Source organism: Quercus suber, unplaced genomic scaffold (assembly GCF_002906115.3).
Source record: "Quercus suber isolate HL8 unplaced genomic scaffold, Cork oak 2.0 scaffold_199, whole genome shotgun sequence".
Classification (NCBI taxonomy): domain Eukaryota; kingdom Viridiplantae; phylum Streptophyta; class Magnoliopsida; order Fagales; family Fagaceae; genus Quercus; species Quercus suber.
In genome coordinates, this window is record NW_027069657.1 from 546,382 (window position 1) to 564,149 (window position 17,768).

Below are 17,768 nucleotides of genomic sequence, written 5' to 3' on the forward strand. Positions count from 1 at the left end.
ATGAAAAATGATATTAGGGTTAGGTGTCTTTTACCTAACCTATCGACTAGGAAAAGACTTACCAAGGAATTGATTGAAAGAGCACTAATATAATTGCATTTGGATTTTAGTGTTGATTCAAGAGTACTAATATATTAGAATTGATTTTGATTTTCATAACCATCAAACAACGATTTTGAAAATAATCAAGGGCAATTATATTTTAAATCAATAATGATCACAACATCAGAAGATTAATATTGATCATATTTAATTAACATATGTCTATGCATTTATTTCTAAGGGCATTCTAAAATTAGTTCTCCATTTGTTTGAGGAAACCACATACAATTTTGTGTAATCAATTTTCAGTTTTGGAGTAACCATAAACTGTTCATTTCATATATATATATATATATATAAATGCTTTTTAGAAAAAAGTGACCTGACAAGGAGCCATTTAGGAGATTCTAAAATTTGATGTAATGCACCACATTTGCAATGTGGGTTGCACCATCAATAAGCCCAACATAATTCATCAACAAATTTTTTTTTTTTTAGGAAAAATTCCTCAACAATTTATAATCCAAAAAAGAAAAAACTAACCTATTATAAATTAAATTACTTATACTTGTTAAAATCTAACTATAGAAAAGGAAAAAAAAAGCATCACAAATAAGATGTGCTATTTCTACATTATTCCGAAGAGATTAGTGACAACCTATAGTTAAAGTTGACAAATGGATACCAGTACCACTGAAACCATTTTGCTAATAGAAGACCAAAGAAGCCAACCCTAAGCCAATTCCAATAAAGGATTGGCCCAGGAATATAATTCATACAAATAGTCAAATAGTAAAACACCTATGATAATTGAGCCTAAAATTAAGAATTTGTCCCTAATTAATATCTCTTCTTGCATCCAAATTGGTCAATCAAATAAGTCTCACATAATGCATTGAAGATACACCTAACCATGGTATATAATGTGTTCATAAGTGACAGATAGACCACATGTTTAGAACACTTTAGTGAACATATATAACAAAAAGAACAAATATATTATGTTTATTTATACCTAGCATAAAATTAAAATGAATCAAGTAAAATATCCATTCTATATTTAAAAATATAATAATATATTCCTTATTCTTTTAATATATTCTAAAAATTACCATGATTTATCTAAAGCATTTTATAGCAATAAAATTTTATTCATATTTTTTTTTTCTAAAAAACAATGGAACATAAACCACTTAAAAAATAGTTATTACATAATATCCGTAATTTGACCATATAATTTGGTTGGGACATGACATATAACTAATTCTTTGAAATAGTGTCCAAGTTTTTCAAGATTTAATAAAAATTGAATTGAATGTTTAATGTATAAACATATGTATATGTAAGGCCTGGATTTGAGCACTTCTTCTTTTGGATGAATGGGCTCAGATCCAACTAGCCTAATACAATGAATTTGTAGAGAGTGGGTGAAAGAGCTAGGCCTTAGTGCCTGGCCAACAGTTAATATGGTGTTTGTAATAATCAAACAGAGATAAAATGAGTTTATCATAGAATGTTTGTCCTCGGCACAATCCGAGGGGCCCCTCCCTTTCATATATTGGATCCCAATGGTTATAGGAGTTCTTGAGGTTATTCTAGTGTCTCCCCTTTTTTCTTGAGGGTCCCTTACATTATATACCATTTTTCAGTTAATCTTGGCCTTTCACTTGTTGATCATCCAAGAGATGAAATGAGTTTATCATAGAATGTTTGTCCTCGGTACAATCCGAGGAGCCCCTCCCTTTCATATATTGGATCCCAATGGTTATAGGAGTTCTTGAGGTTATTCCAGTGTCTCCCCTTTTTTTCCTGAGGGTCCCTTACATTATATACCATTTTTCAGTTGATCTTGGTCTTTCACTTGTTGATCATTCAAGCCTATACTTGAGTGTCTGTCCCATCAAGTACCCTCTCTGGCATTTTGTGAGTTACGGTAACCGAGGTAGCATTGTTCAGAGATCATTTCCTCATTAATACGGTCAGGATGTTAGTTGTAGGCATTCAATGCGGAGGTGACAGTTTCTCCTTGAATTGCTCCTCCACCGTGCTCCCATAGCTGACCCATTGTACCTGTCCTTTTCCTTGGGATGCTCTGGGAGGCTGCCTTTGATGGCATGCCACTCTTATCTTCTGTGATCTTGGTTTGCCGAGGACAGGATCATTCTCGGCGATGTTTCAGGGCACCTTGAACTTGTTTCTTTTGTCCTCGGACAATTCTTCCTTCTCGGTATGGGTCTTGGGCTTAATATAAGGTGGGTCGCAGTTGCCAAATTCTTTGACCCCACAGTATATATGTTATAAAAATTAGAATCTGACTTTATTGACATGATAGTGTCAAACAAACCACTAATGAAATTTCAATAACCAACATGAACTATTCCAGCTTGCCACATGTTTAGGACACTTTAACGAACATATGTAACATAAATTAGAAATACATTAGGCTTATTTGTGTATGCCAAGAAACAGAAATATAGCTATTTTAGTCCATTAGTCAATGTGGTCAAACTAAAAACGGACTTTTTTTTATTCCAAATGTATAAAAGGTGACCACTTTAGTTTGTTCATGAGTAAAATCAATTACATAAATTGTTTTGATAATTCAATAGTTTTAATGGGGTAGGGAGGCTTTGAATCCTAGATATCATGAACACAAGAGGAGATGTCAACAAATTGAGTTACAAAGCACTGACCCCATGATTAAAAGTAACACATTTAAGTATTTTATGGACTAAAAACAATAACTTTAAACTTTAGAGACTAAAATTGTTCATAGACTAAAATTTAGGGACCATCAATATATTTTAACCTAAAATAAATAAAATTGTACCCAGAAATTGGTTGTGTTAAGGTAGCTCTTTGTTGAACACTTCTAGTTCTCAAGCTATTTGGTACTATATATTTACTATTGGTTTGGGGAGCCAAATTACACATTGATATATCAATACAGAGAAATTCAAAATACATGCATGCATACAATTACATTTAATCTACACAAATTGCCTACTTTGCAATCAATATGTAAAAAAAATATTTTAAAAAAAAAACCATTATTTTATTGCAACTTTTTCACATCTCTATTAATTTAATAGTATCACTCGCTAACATTAAAATCTCCTTTATTTAGTCTTTTTTTCATTTAAAATTTTGAGTCTAAATCAAGCATCGACAACAATTGGAACTTAACAACAACAATGAAAGGCTTAGTCTCGAATTAAATATATAACAAATCCACCAAGAGAAAATTAATAAATAAACAACAATGAACAGCAATGAAGTGTTATCACCCCGACCTTAACAATAGATCTCCTATTTGTAGTTTTTTCATTTAACAATAACAACAACAATGAATGGCTTAGTCCCAAATTACTCTCAAACTTTAAAAAATAAAAAATAAAAAAATGTAGATAAATCAAGAATAAATAAATAAAAGAAGAAGAATCTCCAAGAGGAAATTTTCTTTATTAAATACAGACTGGTTGAACTCACGAAATAAGAGGGAAAAAAAAATTAAGACGGAGAAACATTATTATAGTAGTACTTTTTGTGTTAGAAAATGGACGATTTTTTTTAACAACTAATATTTTTAGACCACTGATCAGTTGTTCAAAACTTTTTTTTCTTTTTTTTTAGGGTGGGGGTGGGGGTAGCTCTTATTTTGGGGAACTCTTAATTTTTGGGTCTAATATTTGAAAAAACTCTAAAAATTCTTGTAATTAAATCATTGATGATGTCCAATTTTCTGAAAGCAGTATTTGGGTTTAAACTTTAAATCTCTCTTCTCCCACTTCATGTAGGAGAAAAAAAGTGGGTTCAATTAGCTCAACTGGTAAAATCTCTAATTGTTGAATAAGAGATTTAAGGTTCAATTTCCGCCTACACCAAAAACTGATTGGTGTCTTAGTCTGATGACAAAGAACGCTCATCAAGAGCGGATACAATAGGTTGAAACTCTCTCAAAAAAAATGTAGGAGAAAAAAAAAGATTCCTTTATTTTCTTTTAACATGATACATTTTTATGACATGTTATGGACCTTTATTTTATTTTATTTTATCTCTTTTACAACATCTACAATCAAGAATAAAATTAAATGATTCACCCTTAGGAATTCAATATTTATTATCAAACCAAGACAACAATCAATGTTTTTTGTGTATGCAGGAATTGAATTCCAAATGTCTTATTCAACCATTAAAAACTTTACTTGTTGAGCTAACTGGAACCCACTACAGAGTGTACACTTGGTTTGTTGATTTGAACTTTCAATTGGCATTACAGTGAAAAATCCAATTATTTGAAAGAAAAGATTCAAAAGAACAATAATAGAGAGAAAAATGACAAATATTGATGACAATTACAATGAAAGTATAAAATTAACTCTCTAGCTTCCTGATGACAGCTAATCCCCAGCTTGCTAAGCCTACTCCATGTAATAAACTCAAACCATGTTAATTTGATCCTTAAAAATGTGGTCACAAAACAAGAGCCTTCTTGTCATTGTGTCTACATTAGCTTCGGATAACCCAATGTACGCTATATTTATCTTTCCTTCCTCAGCCAACTTCTTGAGGACCCCATCTACAATGCCAAAATTGGTTGTAGATGAAACATAAATAAATCAAAATTGAATGCAATACATTGACACATTGAAATATTTGAAATTAGTACATATAATAAAGTCAAAAAGACAATATCTTTCGCACCAAGGTGCTGATAGTACACATTGATGTAGTCTATATCAAGATATTGAAGTAGTTACACAGAATGAACCATCATCTGAAATAGTTACACAGAATTTTGTAGGTAGCTAATTGAAGTTTTCTTTTAAAGCCTAGAAGGACAAGATAATAACTTTGTCTATCAATGTTAGAATATAATTGGTTTTTCAGGCTAGCTTGTTTATTGAATGGAAATCTCATCCAGACAAATTAGAATCAACTACTTGGCAAGCAAATGAGACACAAGCTAAATTACATTTTTCATTTCAATAGGATTGGTAACAGTACATAGTTGTTTTCTTGTAAATTTAAGGCCGGTTGATCATATGCCTTAAATCCCTCCCAAACCTCAGGCCAATCTCTCTCTCTGACTAATACTTGCATTAAACAAAGAAGGAACCATCCAAAACACAAGAAAATGAAGTATCACCATATCCCCTAATGAGGGCAAAAGATTCAGGGATCAGAGAAATGTTTCATTCTAATGAAGTTTCACAAAAGAGTCCATGTGCCAATATTGTAGACAACAAAATTAGCTTCTTTAAACGTATAGCTAACAAACCATTTAGAGAAAGATTTAAGTAAAGATCTAGCTTCTAAAATTAAACTGTCAATAGCCTAGTAGGGTTGGGAAGAATGATTCTAAAATGGGGTTATTTATGTTCAGTACACTAGTCACTAATATAACTTCCTTCTTGCAGTATCTCCCAACAGTAGCTACGCATGTCTTTTCTTCTCTAACGGATGCATCAAAATTAACCTTCGTATACAGGGGAGGAGGATCCCATTCATTATTTCTTGATTTGTCTCCTCCTGTAAATTCCCAAGAAAATAAATGGTCAGTGTAGATTTTGTTAATTTGAGAACTTGAAGTCATAAGGTCTAGTACTTCCCCTTGTTCTTGTCTTAGGATTTTGTTTCTTGTCATCCAAATAGTATTACAATGAAAAATACTCTGTCTTGGCATTCTAAAGGGCCTTTAGGATTTGTTTTGTTTCAATGTAAAATATTTTCTTTCAAAAAATGCTGCAAACTGCTTGTTTTATGTTGTTTAATAAAATTCCTGAAAAGTGAAAATCCTTTGAAATCATATTTACATATTTTGAGGTTTGGCACAAACAAAAAATCACAAATTTTCTTATATTTTCATATAAATATCTATATCATATTTAAAATTTGAAGCAGAGCATTTATTTTTACTATCCTCTTGATGAGCCACATTAGCATAGCCTTTCAGTCTACTTCAGTCCATTTGGTTCAGTTCCATTCACTTCAGTCCAATTTGGTCCAAACTAGAAGTGGCTGAACATAACTTTTAGGGTTGGCAACAGATTTGTAGCTCTTCCAATCTACGAAGTCAGCAGTCTAAGCTATATCTCGTTTGAAGGATAAAATTGAAACCTTCTTCACAAGTGTTTCCAAAATAAGTAACAAGTATATAAAGGGAGAACAAAGAGTAAACTAAATCCCCTGCCTTTCTCATTTGAAAATTAAGCAATCAACAAAGTTTATCATATACAGAGACAATACCTTATGCATGTGCGGATGCGTAAGGTTGAGGCATCAAACTTGTGCCACCAATGACCCAACATCCATTGAAAAAACTTCAAATAAAAGGTAAAGAAAAGAAGCTTCAAACGGCCACCCTTCAACCCGACTGGAGTAAAATACTGAAAAAAAATTTATTTTATTTTTCTAATAAATATAAAAAATGGAGAATCATTCAAATACAAGAACTTTTTGCAATCCAACAACCAACATAATCATTTGATGTAAAGGCTGAATTTGGATAATTTATATCATAATACTCAGTCTAGTTGTGTTAATTGTCTACCACAGAAGCCAACCTACAGTTTGACAAAACATAACGAACTGACCTTATTTGCCTTGATACAAATGGCAAGATTACTAGGAAGGATCCATGGAGTTGTTTTCCAATCCATGAAAGCTGCCTTATGTGGATCACTGATTATTGGAAAAGTCACCATAATTTCAGGGGCAGGGACATCCTGTGTCACTCCAGGAAAGCTAGACATCATTGAAATGCCATGAATCAAGGTTCTAGAATTAATATTATAAAATGATCATAAAAATCACATTAAACCAAAATGATAGTTCAACCACAACACTACAGTGACCTGATCCTAGTTCACCAATCATGGATAAATGATTACTACCTCAAACCAAAAAAAGCTTGATAACAACACTGGATGATAATAGTCCAGCAACCCAACACCTACATATGAATGGCAAACAGAAGTTTCAGATAACAAACCCTCTATTTCTTACCATCTTCAAATTTAGACAGCTCTGGTGTCTTGCATCCAGTGCAGTATGGCATGACCTGCAAACACAACAACATCAAAGAAATTCATTTGAACCCACTTTAAAAAAATAAAAAATTAACCCATCTTTAAAAACCAAAATAATTATAATCTTAAAAAAATTTATCTCAAAATATCTCCTTCCAAACCTAGAAAATGTAAGAAACATGGAAAAATTATATCTTTTATTGGTCTTGAATCCAAAATTGTGACCTTCACCTTGTTCATACAAGGGAAGAGATGCCATTTAAACTAGATTTCATTGGCGTGTGAGACAAAATAGGATATTATGACCTTAAGTATCATGGACTGCCAACATAAATCTCTACCTAACAACCTTCGATGCATTTGGGTTGAATATATAGTTCATTCAAAATGAAAATGACAAAAACATGAAAGCCAAAAAAAATTTGACTTCTTCCTTGTACTAAAACTTTACCGCAGCCATTAAAATGCACCATCAGTAACAGAGTGAAACCATCATATCACATTGAAAGGAACTCAGAATAAAATTCAAATTGAAAACCTTAAAATGATTCATTAACCAACAAAGGACTCGCATCAATTCAATTGGAAGTCAATTCTAAAATTAAAATATCAAGAAGCATATGCTTAACCGCTTCACTACCCAATTCACTGAAAAAAGAACTAATAATAATAACAAACAAGTTTCATTAACCGATTCACAAAAATACAGACCTTGAAACCCTTATAAACAAGACCCTTCTCAAAGGCTAGGAAAAGACCCACCAAACACTCTCCATGAGGCTCAAGTCCATGGGCCTGTACACATCCTTGAAGTCAATCCACTGCCCTATCCTCCTCACTATCTTCTACCACTCCTCCACATACCTATCAATCCATCAACCCAAATTAGAATATGTTCAAAATTCAAATAAAATAAATGCAGATTTAACACCCAAAAAAATAAATAAATAACATACAGACCTGGTGACAATGATTCTGCACTCTTAATGCCAATTGCCAAAACCAACAAGAAGCACATCATCAAACTGCATTACCATTAGCATGCATAGTGAAAACTCCATATCTTTCTTAACACTCATATTCTATTTTTTGTTACACCATCAATTTATCTTCTTTTTCTTCTCTTCTTTTACTAATATCTTTGATACCACAGTAAAATACAGATGGAAACAGGATTACTATGATTGAAGTGGAAACAGAACACAAGTTAAACAAGGCTACAATTGAAGTAGATTACTAATATCTTTAGGCTGCATCTCCCAGCCAACCTGCTTAAGGGCTAAGGAAATTACCACTATTAGTATCTAAATGAACAATGAAAATAAAAACCACTAAAACAGTAAACATCGAAGAACCAAAAATGCAAAATTCTTTATATTTACTAATTCAATAGTATACACTTCTGAAACCCAAAAAAAAAGAATCAATTACAATGAAAAAATGATTTACAAATGCAAACAAAATGTTTGCTGTGTCTCAATTGGCACAAACAGTAAAAGTGACAGGAGGTTGGCAGCCCATGATTGCCAAAGGATGGATCTGTCTGTAACATGTTCGCTTCGCTGCAGCAGTGATGTCCTCTTCTTCCTCTTCAGATGATGAAGAAGGAAGTGGTATAAAACTCGGCAAAGCTGAAGGACAACAATGTGATTGAGGTTTTACTCCCTGACTCTTCTCATCTGAAACTTTAGCCTTTTCTTGAATGTATACTTCTTCACCCTCATCTGATTCTAGTAAAAAGATGTGACTCAATAGCTCTGTAGCTGTCAACCTCTTTGCAGGATGGCTCACAAAGCAGCAACTCAAGAAGTTTTGGGCTGCTTTTGAGATATGGGGTGGAATTGTCGGTGAATCAGCAGCTATCCGAGACATAAGTTCAGATTTAGGTGTAGTAGCCCACGGTGGTTGTCCCGTAAACATCATCAGCACACTACACCCAAGTGCCCAAATATCTGAAGGCGCTTCCTGAATTCCATACCTCACCATCTCAGGAGAAAAGAACAACTCTGTGCCTCTGATACCACTAGTATCTCTCGCATGGCACCTCTTTGCCAGCCCAAAATCTGCAATTTTAGCAACATAACCATCTGCATTAGGCACTAAGAGGACATTGTGAGGCTTGATATCACAATGTACAAATCCACGGTCGTGAACTTGCTTCAATCCAATCAAAATAGAACGAGTATAATTCCTGACTAGAAACTCAGGCATCCCAGTACCAGAACCAGATTGCTTGATGAAATCTGCCAAGCTTCCTGAAGCAAGCTCAAGAAAAACGTTGTAGATGATGTCACCAGAGTTGGTGGTTGTGATGTCTGATCCAAAGCTTTGAACCACATTAGGACACCCTTTTAAAGCCCGAATAAACCGTTCTTCATTCAAGAGTGAAGATGATCCAGAAGCAGCGTGTTCTGATTTCACAGCAATGGTCGGAGGAAATCCAAAACAGGGTTTCTTCAATTTCGCAACAAAAACAGACCCAAATCCTCCACGGCCAAGCAATTGACCTCTGCACCAAGACGGTGCTCCGTAACCCAGAGAAACCTCACCACCGGCGGTGTAGTCCTCTCTGGTTCGCTTCATCCCTCCAACGATACAAGCAAAAAGTTCTGAATTTCTATTGATTGTGGAACAATGGTTGTATCAAGCAGTGGGGTTCGAAGAGAAACAAGAAATGGGTTATACAAAATGGTAACGTTGCTGATAGTGGGTAATAATGGTAGAGAAAAAAAAATTGGTTTGAAGAAGTGGGTTTGAGGAGAAATAAAAGTGTGTTGTTGTTTCAACGCTGAGTATATATATAAGTCGGTTTAAGGGATGGAGTTAACGGTCGGATAATTTCAAACTCGAAGTACTCAGAATCTGTTTCGGAAACTTTTATTTTTTATTTTAAATTTTAAATAGCTAATAAGAATTTAGTTTCGGAAAACTGCGTTGCTTTTTCTACACGCTGAAACTAACCAAAGTCGGTACCAGGAGGCCTAGGATAAGAAGTCTTATGAATTTACTTTAAGGAAAGAAAAACAAAAACTCTTTTTTTTTTTTTTTTTTTTAACAAACAAACTAAAAACAAATGTAGGTACTTTTAAAATTTTTATATTTTTTTACATTAATATATCGATTAATTATAAAATTATAAATGTAAGGACAAATAAATATAAAAACAAATTTTAAATCTAACCAAAGTCGGTCCCAGGATAAAAAGTCTTATAAATTTTTTTAAGGAAAGGAAAAAAAATCTTATAATTTCAAAAATATAAATGTAGATAGTTTTAAAATTTTTAGATTTATTTTTTACATTAATAAATTAATTAGTTATAAAATCATGAATCCCTTTTCTTTTTTCTTTTTTTTTTGGTTTAAAAACAATTTTTAATTTAGGGTATGAGTCGGGTTATTAAGTCACTAATTGAACTAGTTGTCATTGATGGAATAGTAAGGACAAATAAGTATATATAAAAGTTTTAAAACTCTAAAAATATTGATAATTTACTAATTTTACAATTTTTATATTTATTTTTACATTAATTAATTTTAAAATTAAACCCTCATTGTTTTTTTGGTTCTTTTAAAAAAAAATTAAAAATAATTTTGAAAAGCTATTTATTAATCCAGTTAAGGAGCCGGATTATTGGATCACTAGTTGAACAAATGATCTCTCATCGAACAATATGGTCAAATATTAAAAAAATAAATAAATAAATATAAAGATAAGTATGAGAAATTTAAATTAAAATATATATTATTTTTCCTTTTCAATTAATGAAAAAAATAAGTGTATTATATTCATTCAATTGTATAAATGGTTGAATTAAATAGCGAAACCACAATAGATATCAAATGAAATGCTATTAATAGATGAAAACAATAAATGCGAAGGTGATGACTTCCTTTCTTCAAAAGCCACTTTTTCTCAAGTCGAATGATTTATTGATTTATTATCTAATGAGTAGTTTGCAGTTGTTACGGAAGCTCAGACCAATATAAATAATAAAAAGGTAAACCCCTTTCAAACGTACCAATATAATTAATGGGGTGTTCAAGGCATGATGCCACACACCTTGCTTAAGGATGCAAATTGGGTTCATAATGGTAGATGAAGCATAGAGGCCTTGGCAAGATCGAGCTTCCTAGGGATTTTAGACTAGGATTATTTCTCCGAGACAATATTTCAAATTGACACTAGATCGTGTCTTTGAAACATGATTTTTTTTATTCAAAAAAGAGTGCAAAGACTAAAATATTGTTTGTTTGGAAAAAAAAAAAGCTTTTCAACTTTTTGGATCTTTGCCTCCTTGTTTTATTACAATATTTAACAAAATTATCTTTTTTTAGAAAATAAACTAACTTTTAACTTTTTGTCACACATTTAGCATAAAAACTATAAATAAATAATAAATAAATAAAAACTCTCTTCCATTTTATCATACTAGCAAATAAGCAACTAAAGCTAATGAGATACCTAAATGCACACTAAGTCAAAACTATACCTGTATTGAAAAAAAAAGGAAAAAAAAAAGCATTCTCACAACTTAGCTTTTTATTTTTTGGCTTATTTGACTATGTGCAACCTTTTAAATCTTACAACCATATTTTAACTAGCTTTTAACAAAATACTATATCCAATAACACTTTAAAATATAAATTGACTTCTAACTTGGGAAGTACATAAATTTCTTAACCAAGTATGAACGGCCCAGTCAAGTGTCCTGTAGTTCAACTAGTTGATATCTCTTAGTATTTTCAACAGAAACATCCAAGGTACAAATTCCCCCAAGCGCCCCCTCCCCCAAAAACTATCGAATTGTTGAAAAAAATAAATTATGTGGATAAGTATAGAGGGGTTTATTAAATATATTAAGTTAAAAGAATCCTAATTGGTGGGAGCAAAACCATAGAGGATACAAGTAATATTGACTCTACGGTTGGGAGAACTTATCTTACGCATGCATCAGTTGCAAGCAGATGCCACATGCCTATAGACCACACGTGAGACATCTGTTGCGAAAGGGGTACAAGATACCACCTGCAATTGGAAGGATATTAGTTCTTTTTTTTTTTGGGGATGAATAGTTCATTTCTACCTTAGGTTTGATGGCCATTTAATACCAGCTTTCCATACACATTTATTGATGGCATTAAGGATAAGCTGAGGTGTTGCTACTTCAATCAATTTTCCTAACCGAAATAAATTCTGCAAAACTTTATATGTATGGTATGATAACTCACTTGAATGGAAACCTGATGGGCAGAATATTATTGCTTATTTAAAACAACTAGTGTGGCCATAATAATTGTTACAAGGCAGATTATCCTGTAGTTAATTAAAAAGACGAAGAAGAACTAAAATGAGTTGAGATTGTAAACTACAGAGTCACAAATGGCATTAGAATAAGATAATTGATCACCTATCCTCCCCAACCCCATCCAAAAAAGAAAAATGCAGGGAAAAAAAAAAAAAAAAAAAAAACATACATACATACATACATACATACATATATATATATATATATTGCAGAAAACAATGAGATATGAACTGAGCAGATATACATTTATATACCCATGAAAGAATTTATTCAAAAGAATTTACAATTCAATGTGTTGCTACATACTTTTCATGTATACTTGCATTCCTGCCCATCGCCAATACCTTCTTGAGAGGGCACCTACAAAGGTGAAGGTGAAAAAGTTCAGAAAAATAAACACGCACGCACGCACAAGAAGAAGAAGCTGCATATAGAAACTCTAAGAAGCTGCTTGTAGAACTGCTGACTTTCCAAACTGGCAAAAGAAGAGTGATGACAATGCTGCTGAAGATATTAGTCTGTCATTCTCAAAAACACTTACCCTAATCTCCTAAAAGAGACCCACTCACAGGATACATTAAAATGCATTTTGTGCATTCATGGAATTTGGATTGGTATTTGAAACAAGTTTTGAAGATGAGTTCCATTCTCATTTCTGCCACTAGAGCCCAAAAGTGTGGCATTTCTGAATGGAAAGTAGCCTCTCTCTCTCTCTCCCTCCACCCCCACCCCCACCCCCCACCCTATCACCTATCGGAGGTCCAGCCCTGAAGGAAGAAAGTACTCAAACGGAGTTAACAGATGTTAAGATGGGTAGGGGTTATTGAGTTGTCGTGGCATGAAAGTCTATGTAAACATTTTTTTGGCGAGGTGTCATGTATTTATTGGCTGGGACTACACAATAATTTTTCATGCTCGGTTGAACCTAGCATAAAGATAGTGTAATGGATAGTAAATATAGAAATCAACTTACATATAGGAGTTGATGATGGTATTACTGTTATAGGAAATTTATTTCCAACCTCATGATTAGTCACATCTATGAGATAATTATTACTGCATGCCTTTGGCGTGATAGTCACTTTACAAGTATAAGTGTTTATGGGGTATGGGAGGCAAGGGTCGATGTTTAAATCTTTAAGAGAGAGTTTCACCCATATATACACTTATATTAAGTTAGAATATAATTTCTATCTTTTGTGTGTGTGTGTGTATATATATATATATATATAATTGATGTAAAGGGCATTTTATTTTGTTTAACCATTATCTTCATTTTTTTTATGATAGTTTATGTTTATATGTGCTTTCCTAAATCAGATGGAGAGCCAAGCCTTTATAATATTTGAGATAGAGTCCTCCTGGGGTTCTTCAAAAAAGAAAAAACAATAACAACAAGAAGCAGCAATCCGAGCCTCCATTTACCTAATGCTTCTAGGTTAGTCGAACCTCCCCAAAGGGGAAGAGATAAGCATGGTGCTAGAGTTTGTAGTTTTCGTTGGGAAATTTTAGACCTTGATTGATAAAATTAACTAATTTTAAGTCAAGTGATTAATTAGTTAAATTATAAATAATCATTGGTTAAACAAACAAACATTAATATTATGCATAATAGAATAATAAATAAGACAAGATATGATAACTGAGAAAAACCAAAATGAAATAGACTAGTTTCATAGTTAAAAAAAAAAAAAAAAACTTTGGAGAACTTGTAAACTCTTCAATATATGAACGCCTTTACGGATGACACACCCACAATCACACTCAAAACTTCCGATTGACTCCAAGAACTTTTTGAAGGTTTTTTATCACAGCAACAAGTTTGCGGTGGTTGCTATCTTCAGTAACTTCACACAAAACACCAATATGTTCTTCAATTATTGGAGTTAGAGACTTTTCTTAGTACAGATCCAAAGGCGCATGAGAGTTGTAATAATATCTTCTTTCGTTTTCTGAAATCATAGGTTCAGTAGGTGGAGGCTAGGGTTTCAAATATATAAGCCTTAGGTTTTTAGTCTCTACCACCTTATCTAAATAGGACCTTAATAAGCCTTTAAATAGATTCTCTTACTAGGTTACACCGATCCCCAAACAATTAATAGTCACTTAAATAAAACGTTATAGTCGGTATTAAAAATCCCATAACTCAATACATCAAGAGGTGTCAAGCTTGGTATCGAGATTCATTAATGATAGGTCGACAAGTATTAAGACTTGTAGATTCAAATTTTTTTGAACAATTTCTTGAGTAGTTGTGAGTTTTCACTAATACTACTTTTGTGTTTATGTGTTCTACTAAGTATTACTGTTTCCTCAAAAAAAAAAAAAAAAAAAAAATCTTGGACTCGATTACATAATTTGATCTCAAATATGGCAATATATAAAAACATGACTCTTATAGTTTTGATTTTTTTTCTTTTTGGGGACAAAATTAATGTGTGTGAGAGCGTGTAATATTTTAATTAGGTTTCTATATATAGAATGAGTACTTTACCTTTTTTTTTTTTTGGTGAGAAAGGAATGAGTGCTTTACTTGATCCACTTTACTTGTATACTAGATTTCTCCAAGAAAAAAAAAAAAAAACGATTTTTGTTTTTGGCAATGGCGGAGCCAACCACCCCCACCCCACTTTATTTTATTTTTATATTTTAAAATTTAATAGATAAACTAGTATGTGAGTTATCCTAGCAATTTTTTTTTCTTTTTTCCAAAGTATACGTATGCTTCCGGCCCCAACCCAATCCCCTAATTTAATCTAACCTTTTAAAAATATATAATTTTATAAAAAGAAAGTTTAAAGTTACTTCTATTCACCTAAGGCTCATAACACGACATCATCAACATCAACATATGGATCGGGCTTAAGCAATGAATCAAAACTCATGGCCCATATTACATCTCTTACACTCATGGTAAGCAACTTCTTCAACAAAAGCCCATACTTACACAAAATGACAACAAAACCCGAGGTACGTCATTTCATCTTCGGCTTATGATCCAAACTTATAAGTCTCTTTGGGGAAACTTTGGGAGTCGTGGTTTGGAGGGCCAAGAGGTATATTCAATAAAGTTCCAGCGGTTTAAAGTTGATAAAAGAAACATGTTGTTTGGCGTGTCTTCTTCAATTTCCTAAACTCTGACGAGTCCGTGTTTAACGGGTAACATATGGTAAGTATCTCTTATCACGTAACGCTTTAGATGATAAAATTCTTCATTACTCTTTTCCTAAAACTTAACTTTCATCATGTGACAAAGCTCAATATCCCCAACCATCTAACTGCTGGAAAAATAACTGTTCATTCAATCCCCAACTGTTGCTATACAAATCCTAAACACAAATGTGTTATAATGGAACCTTGCACCAAAAACACAAACACAAACACCCAAAAAGGAAGCATTTCCAGCTGAACCCCAATAGTGTATTCAGCATTTGACACCTGGTTGGGAGTGACATCATTAGTCATTTAATGTTGAAATCCCAGCAGCCAGCTGTTATACCCAAAATAGCAAGATACCCTCCAAAGAGATCTTACCATTTTTCAGCCAAATCCTTTAAATGATCTCTCCAGCAGTCTGAAATGACCTATCTGATCTCATTGGTTCTACCCAAAGCAAACAGTTTTTTCATGATAGCTGTCACAGCTTTTCTTGACAGCTGGTACAGCTTTTTCATGATAGTTGTCACATACTCACAACTTTTCCTGACAGCTGGGACAACCTTTTTAAAACAGCTATGATAGCTGACCCAGCAACCTAAGCATTACTGATATTTTTCCTCTTTTGGCTAAAACCAAAATCAACCATTGAAACTACATTTCTCTTGCCAAAATACTTTCCTTTTCTGGTACTTTTTCACCAGCAACTCTTATCCGAAATAGCAAGAATACCTTAAAACTAAACATACCATTTTTGGCCAAATTTTAAGATGGATTTTTTAAAGATTCATTGCTAGTTGGTATAGATTTTGGCTAAGATTATTTCCTAAAATACCCTCCTAAACTCAGCTAAAGAGAACCCTTCATCAACACCTAAAACAGGGGACACCAATAGAGGACAACTCTCTCATAAGCTTCCCTATTCTTTCTCCCTTGAAGAATCTTCTGAAACTCTTAATGAAGTACTGAGTTTCTGGGTTTTTAGTTTCTAAATGAGGAACTAAACTCTTCAGCCCTTACCTCATAAATGCCATTCATAAGCCTTCATATAATCCCAGCAAAAAATCTCAGCAGCTTTGATAAACACACTGCAATATTATTACTCTCTTATACTCATTCTCACTCTCCATATTCTGAAAATACATATATCTTGCTGTCCATATCTCTAAATATCTCTTTCTTCACTTCTCTTACACAATCTCATGCATATTTACTACACCATTACATATAACACACCACAACTCTTCAAAACTCCACTCTTATACTCTATCACTCTGAAATTCTACTGTTTTGCTTCCCATAAACACATCTCAATACTCTTCTCCACCTATCTTATAAAAGCCCTTCTCATAGAAAACATGAACTTCTAATGCTAAAGCCCTTCTTCTAGAAGGCACCAAGATCTCATATCAAAGCCTTTCTCTTAGAAGGCACAAATACTCCATACAAAAGCCCTTCTCAAGGAAGTCAACACTATTCATAACTTCACAACAACTAAAAGAGAATTGTCAAGGGGAAAACTCATTTAAGTGCATGATAAAAGTGGCAAGCTTAACCAACCCCTACACACACTGGGCACACTCTCTCTCCCTCTAGTTGCACACATTTTTCCCCTCAATCTTGAAGTCATCATGGCAAACTGCCTCTCTACTACTGGGGTCACTCTGCTGGGATATTATCTGCTCACAAAAGTTGTACAGCTGGGGTTACAAACCATCAGAGATAAGTGACTCTGTTTCCTTACCTTTAAATTTATATCACTGCGTGATTACTTCACATTTAAATACATATTACTTTATTCCAACTACTATTACAATTGTTAACCAAAGTTTAAATTCATTTAAATGCATGATAAGAGGAGCAAGCTTAACTAGTTTCTACCGCTAGCATTCTGCTGGAATCTTATCAGCTCACTGATACTACACAGCTAGAGCTATAAACTATACAAAGATAAGTGATTTTGCTTCCATATTTTTAAATTTACATCATTGACTCCATGGTTACTTCACCTTTAAATACAAATTACTTTATTTCAACTACTATTGCAATTACTAATCAAAACTATCATATCAAACACATATTACATATTTATTCAACCATTATCGTGATTCTTAGACTTTGACTTTAATGGCTTTGTAGGCTTAAAAGTACGCCGGTAGCCGTTGGAGTACGTGGCCCAATATTGAGTTTCGAACGCAACTCCCCAAAAAAAACCCGAGCCTAATAAGGTCAT

At 33.0% G+C, this 17,768-nt stretch overlaps 1 protein-coding gene across 3 annotated transcripts; it reads right to left on the reverse strand.

Annotated features, from left to right (window-relative positions):
* Positions 1–5,224: 5,224 nt before the first annotated feature.
* Positions 5,225–13,097, reverse strand: LOC112010486 (mitogen-activated protein kinase kinase kinase 20). 3 transcript variants are annotated; one of them, XR_010631151.1, is made up of 7 exons: positions 12,686–13,097; positions 8,034–8,098; positions 7,785–7,937; positions 7,051–7,105; positions 6,639–6,789; positions 6,292–6,431; positions 5,225–5,574 (listed from the first exon to the last, which is right to left on the reverse strand). XR_010631151.1 is itself a non-coding variant. In XM_065779106.1 (2 exons), the coding sequence occupies exons 1-2, from the start codon at positions 12,807–12,809 to the stop codon at positions 8,550–8,552; spliced, it is 711 nt and encodes a 236-aa protein (XP_065635178.1). In that variant the 5' UTR covers positions 12,810–13,097; the 3' UTR covers positions 8,467–8,549. The 3 variants fall into 3 exon arrangements, 1 of the variants encoding a protein (XP_065635178.1); XR_010631152.1 differs by lacking the exon at positions 8,034–8,098; XM_065779106.1 differs by lacking the exons at positions 5,225–5,574; positions 6,292–6,431; positions 6,639–6,789; ... (1 more) ...; positions 7,785–7,937; positions 8,034–8,098 and adding an exon at positions 8,467–9,136.
* Positions 13,098–17,768: the final 4,671 nt, after the last annotated feature.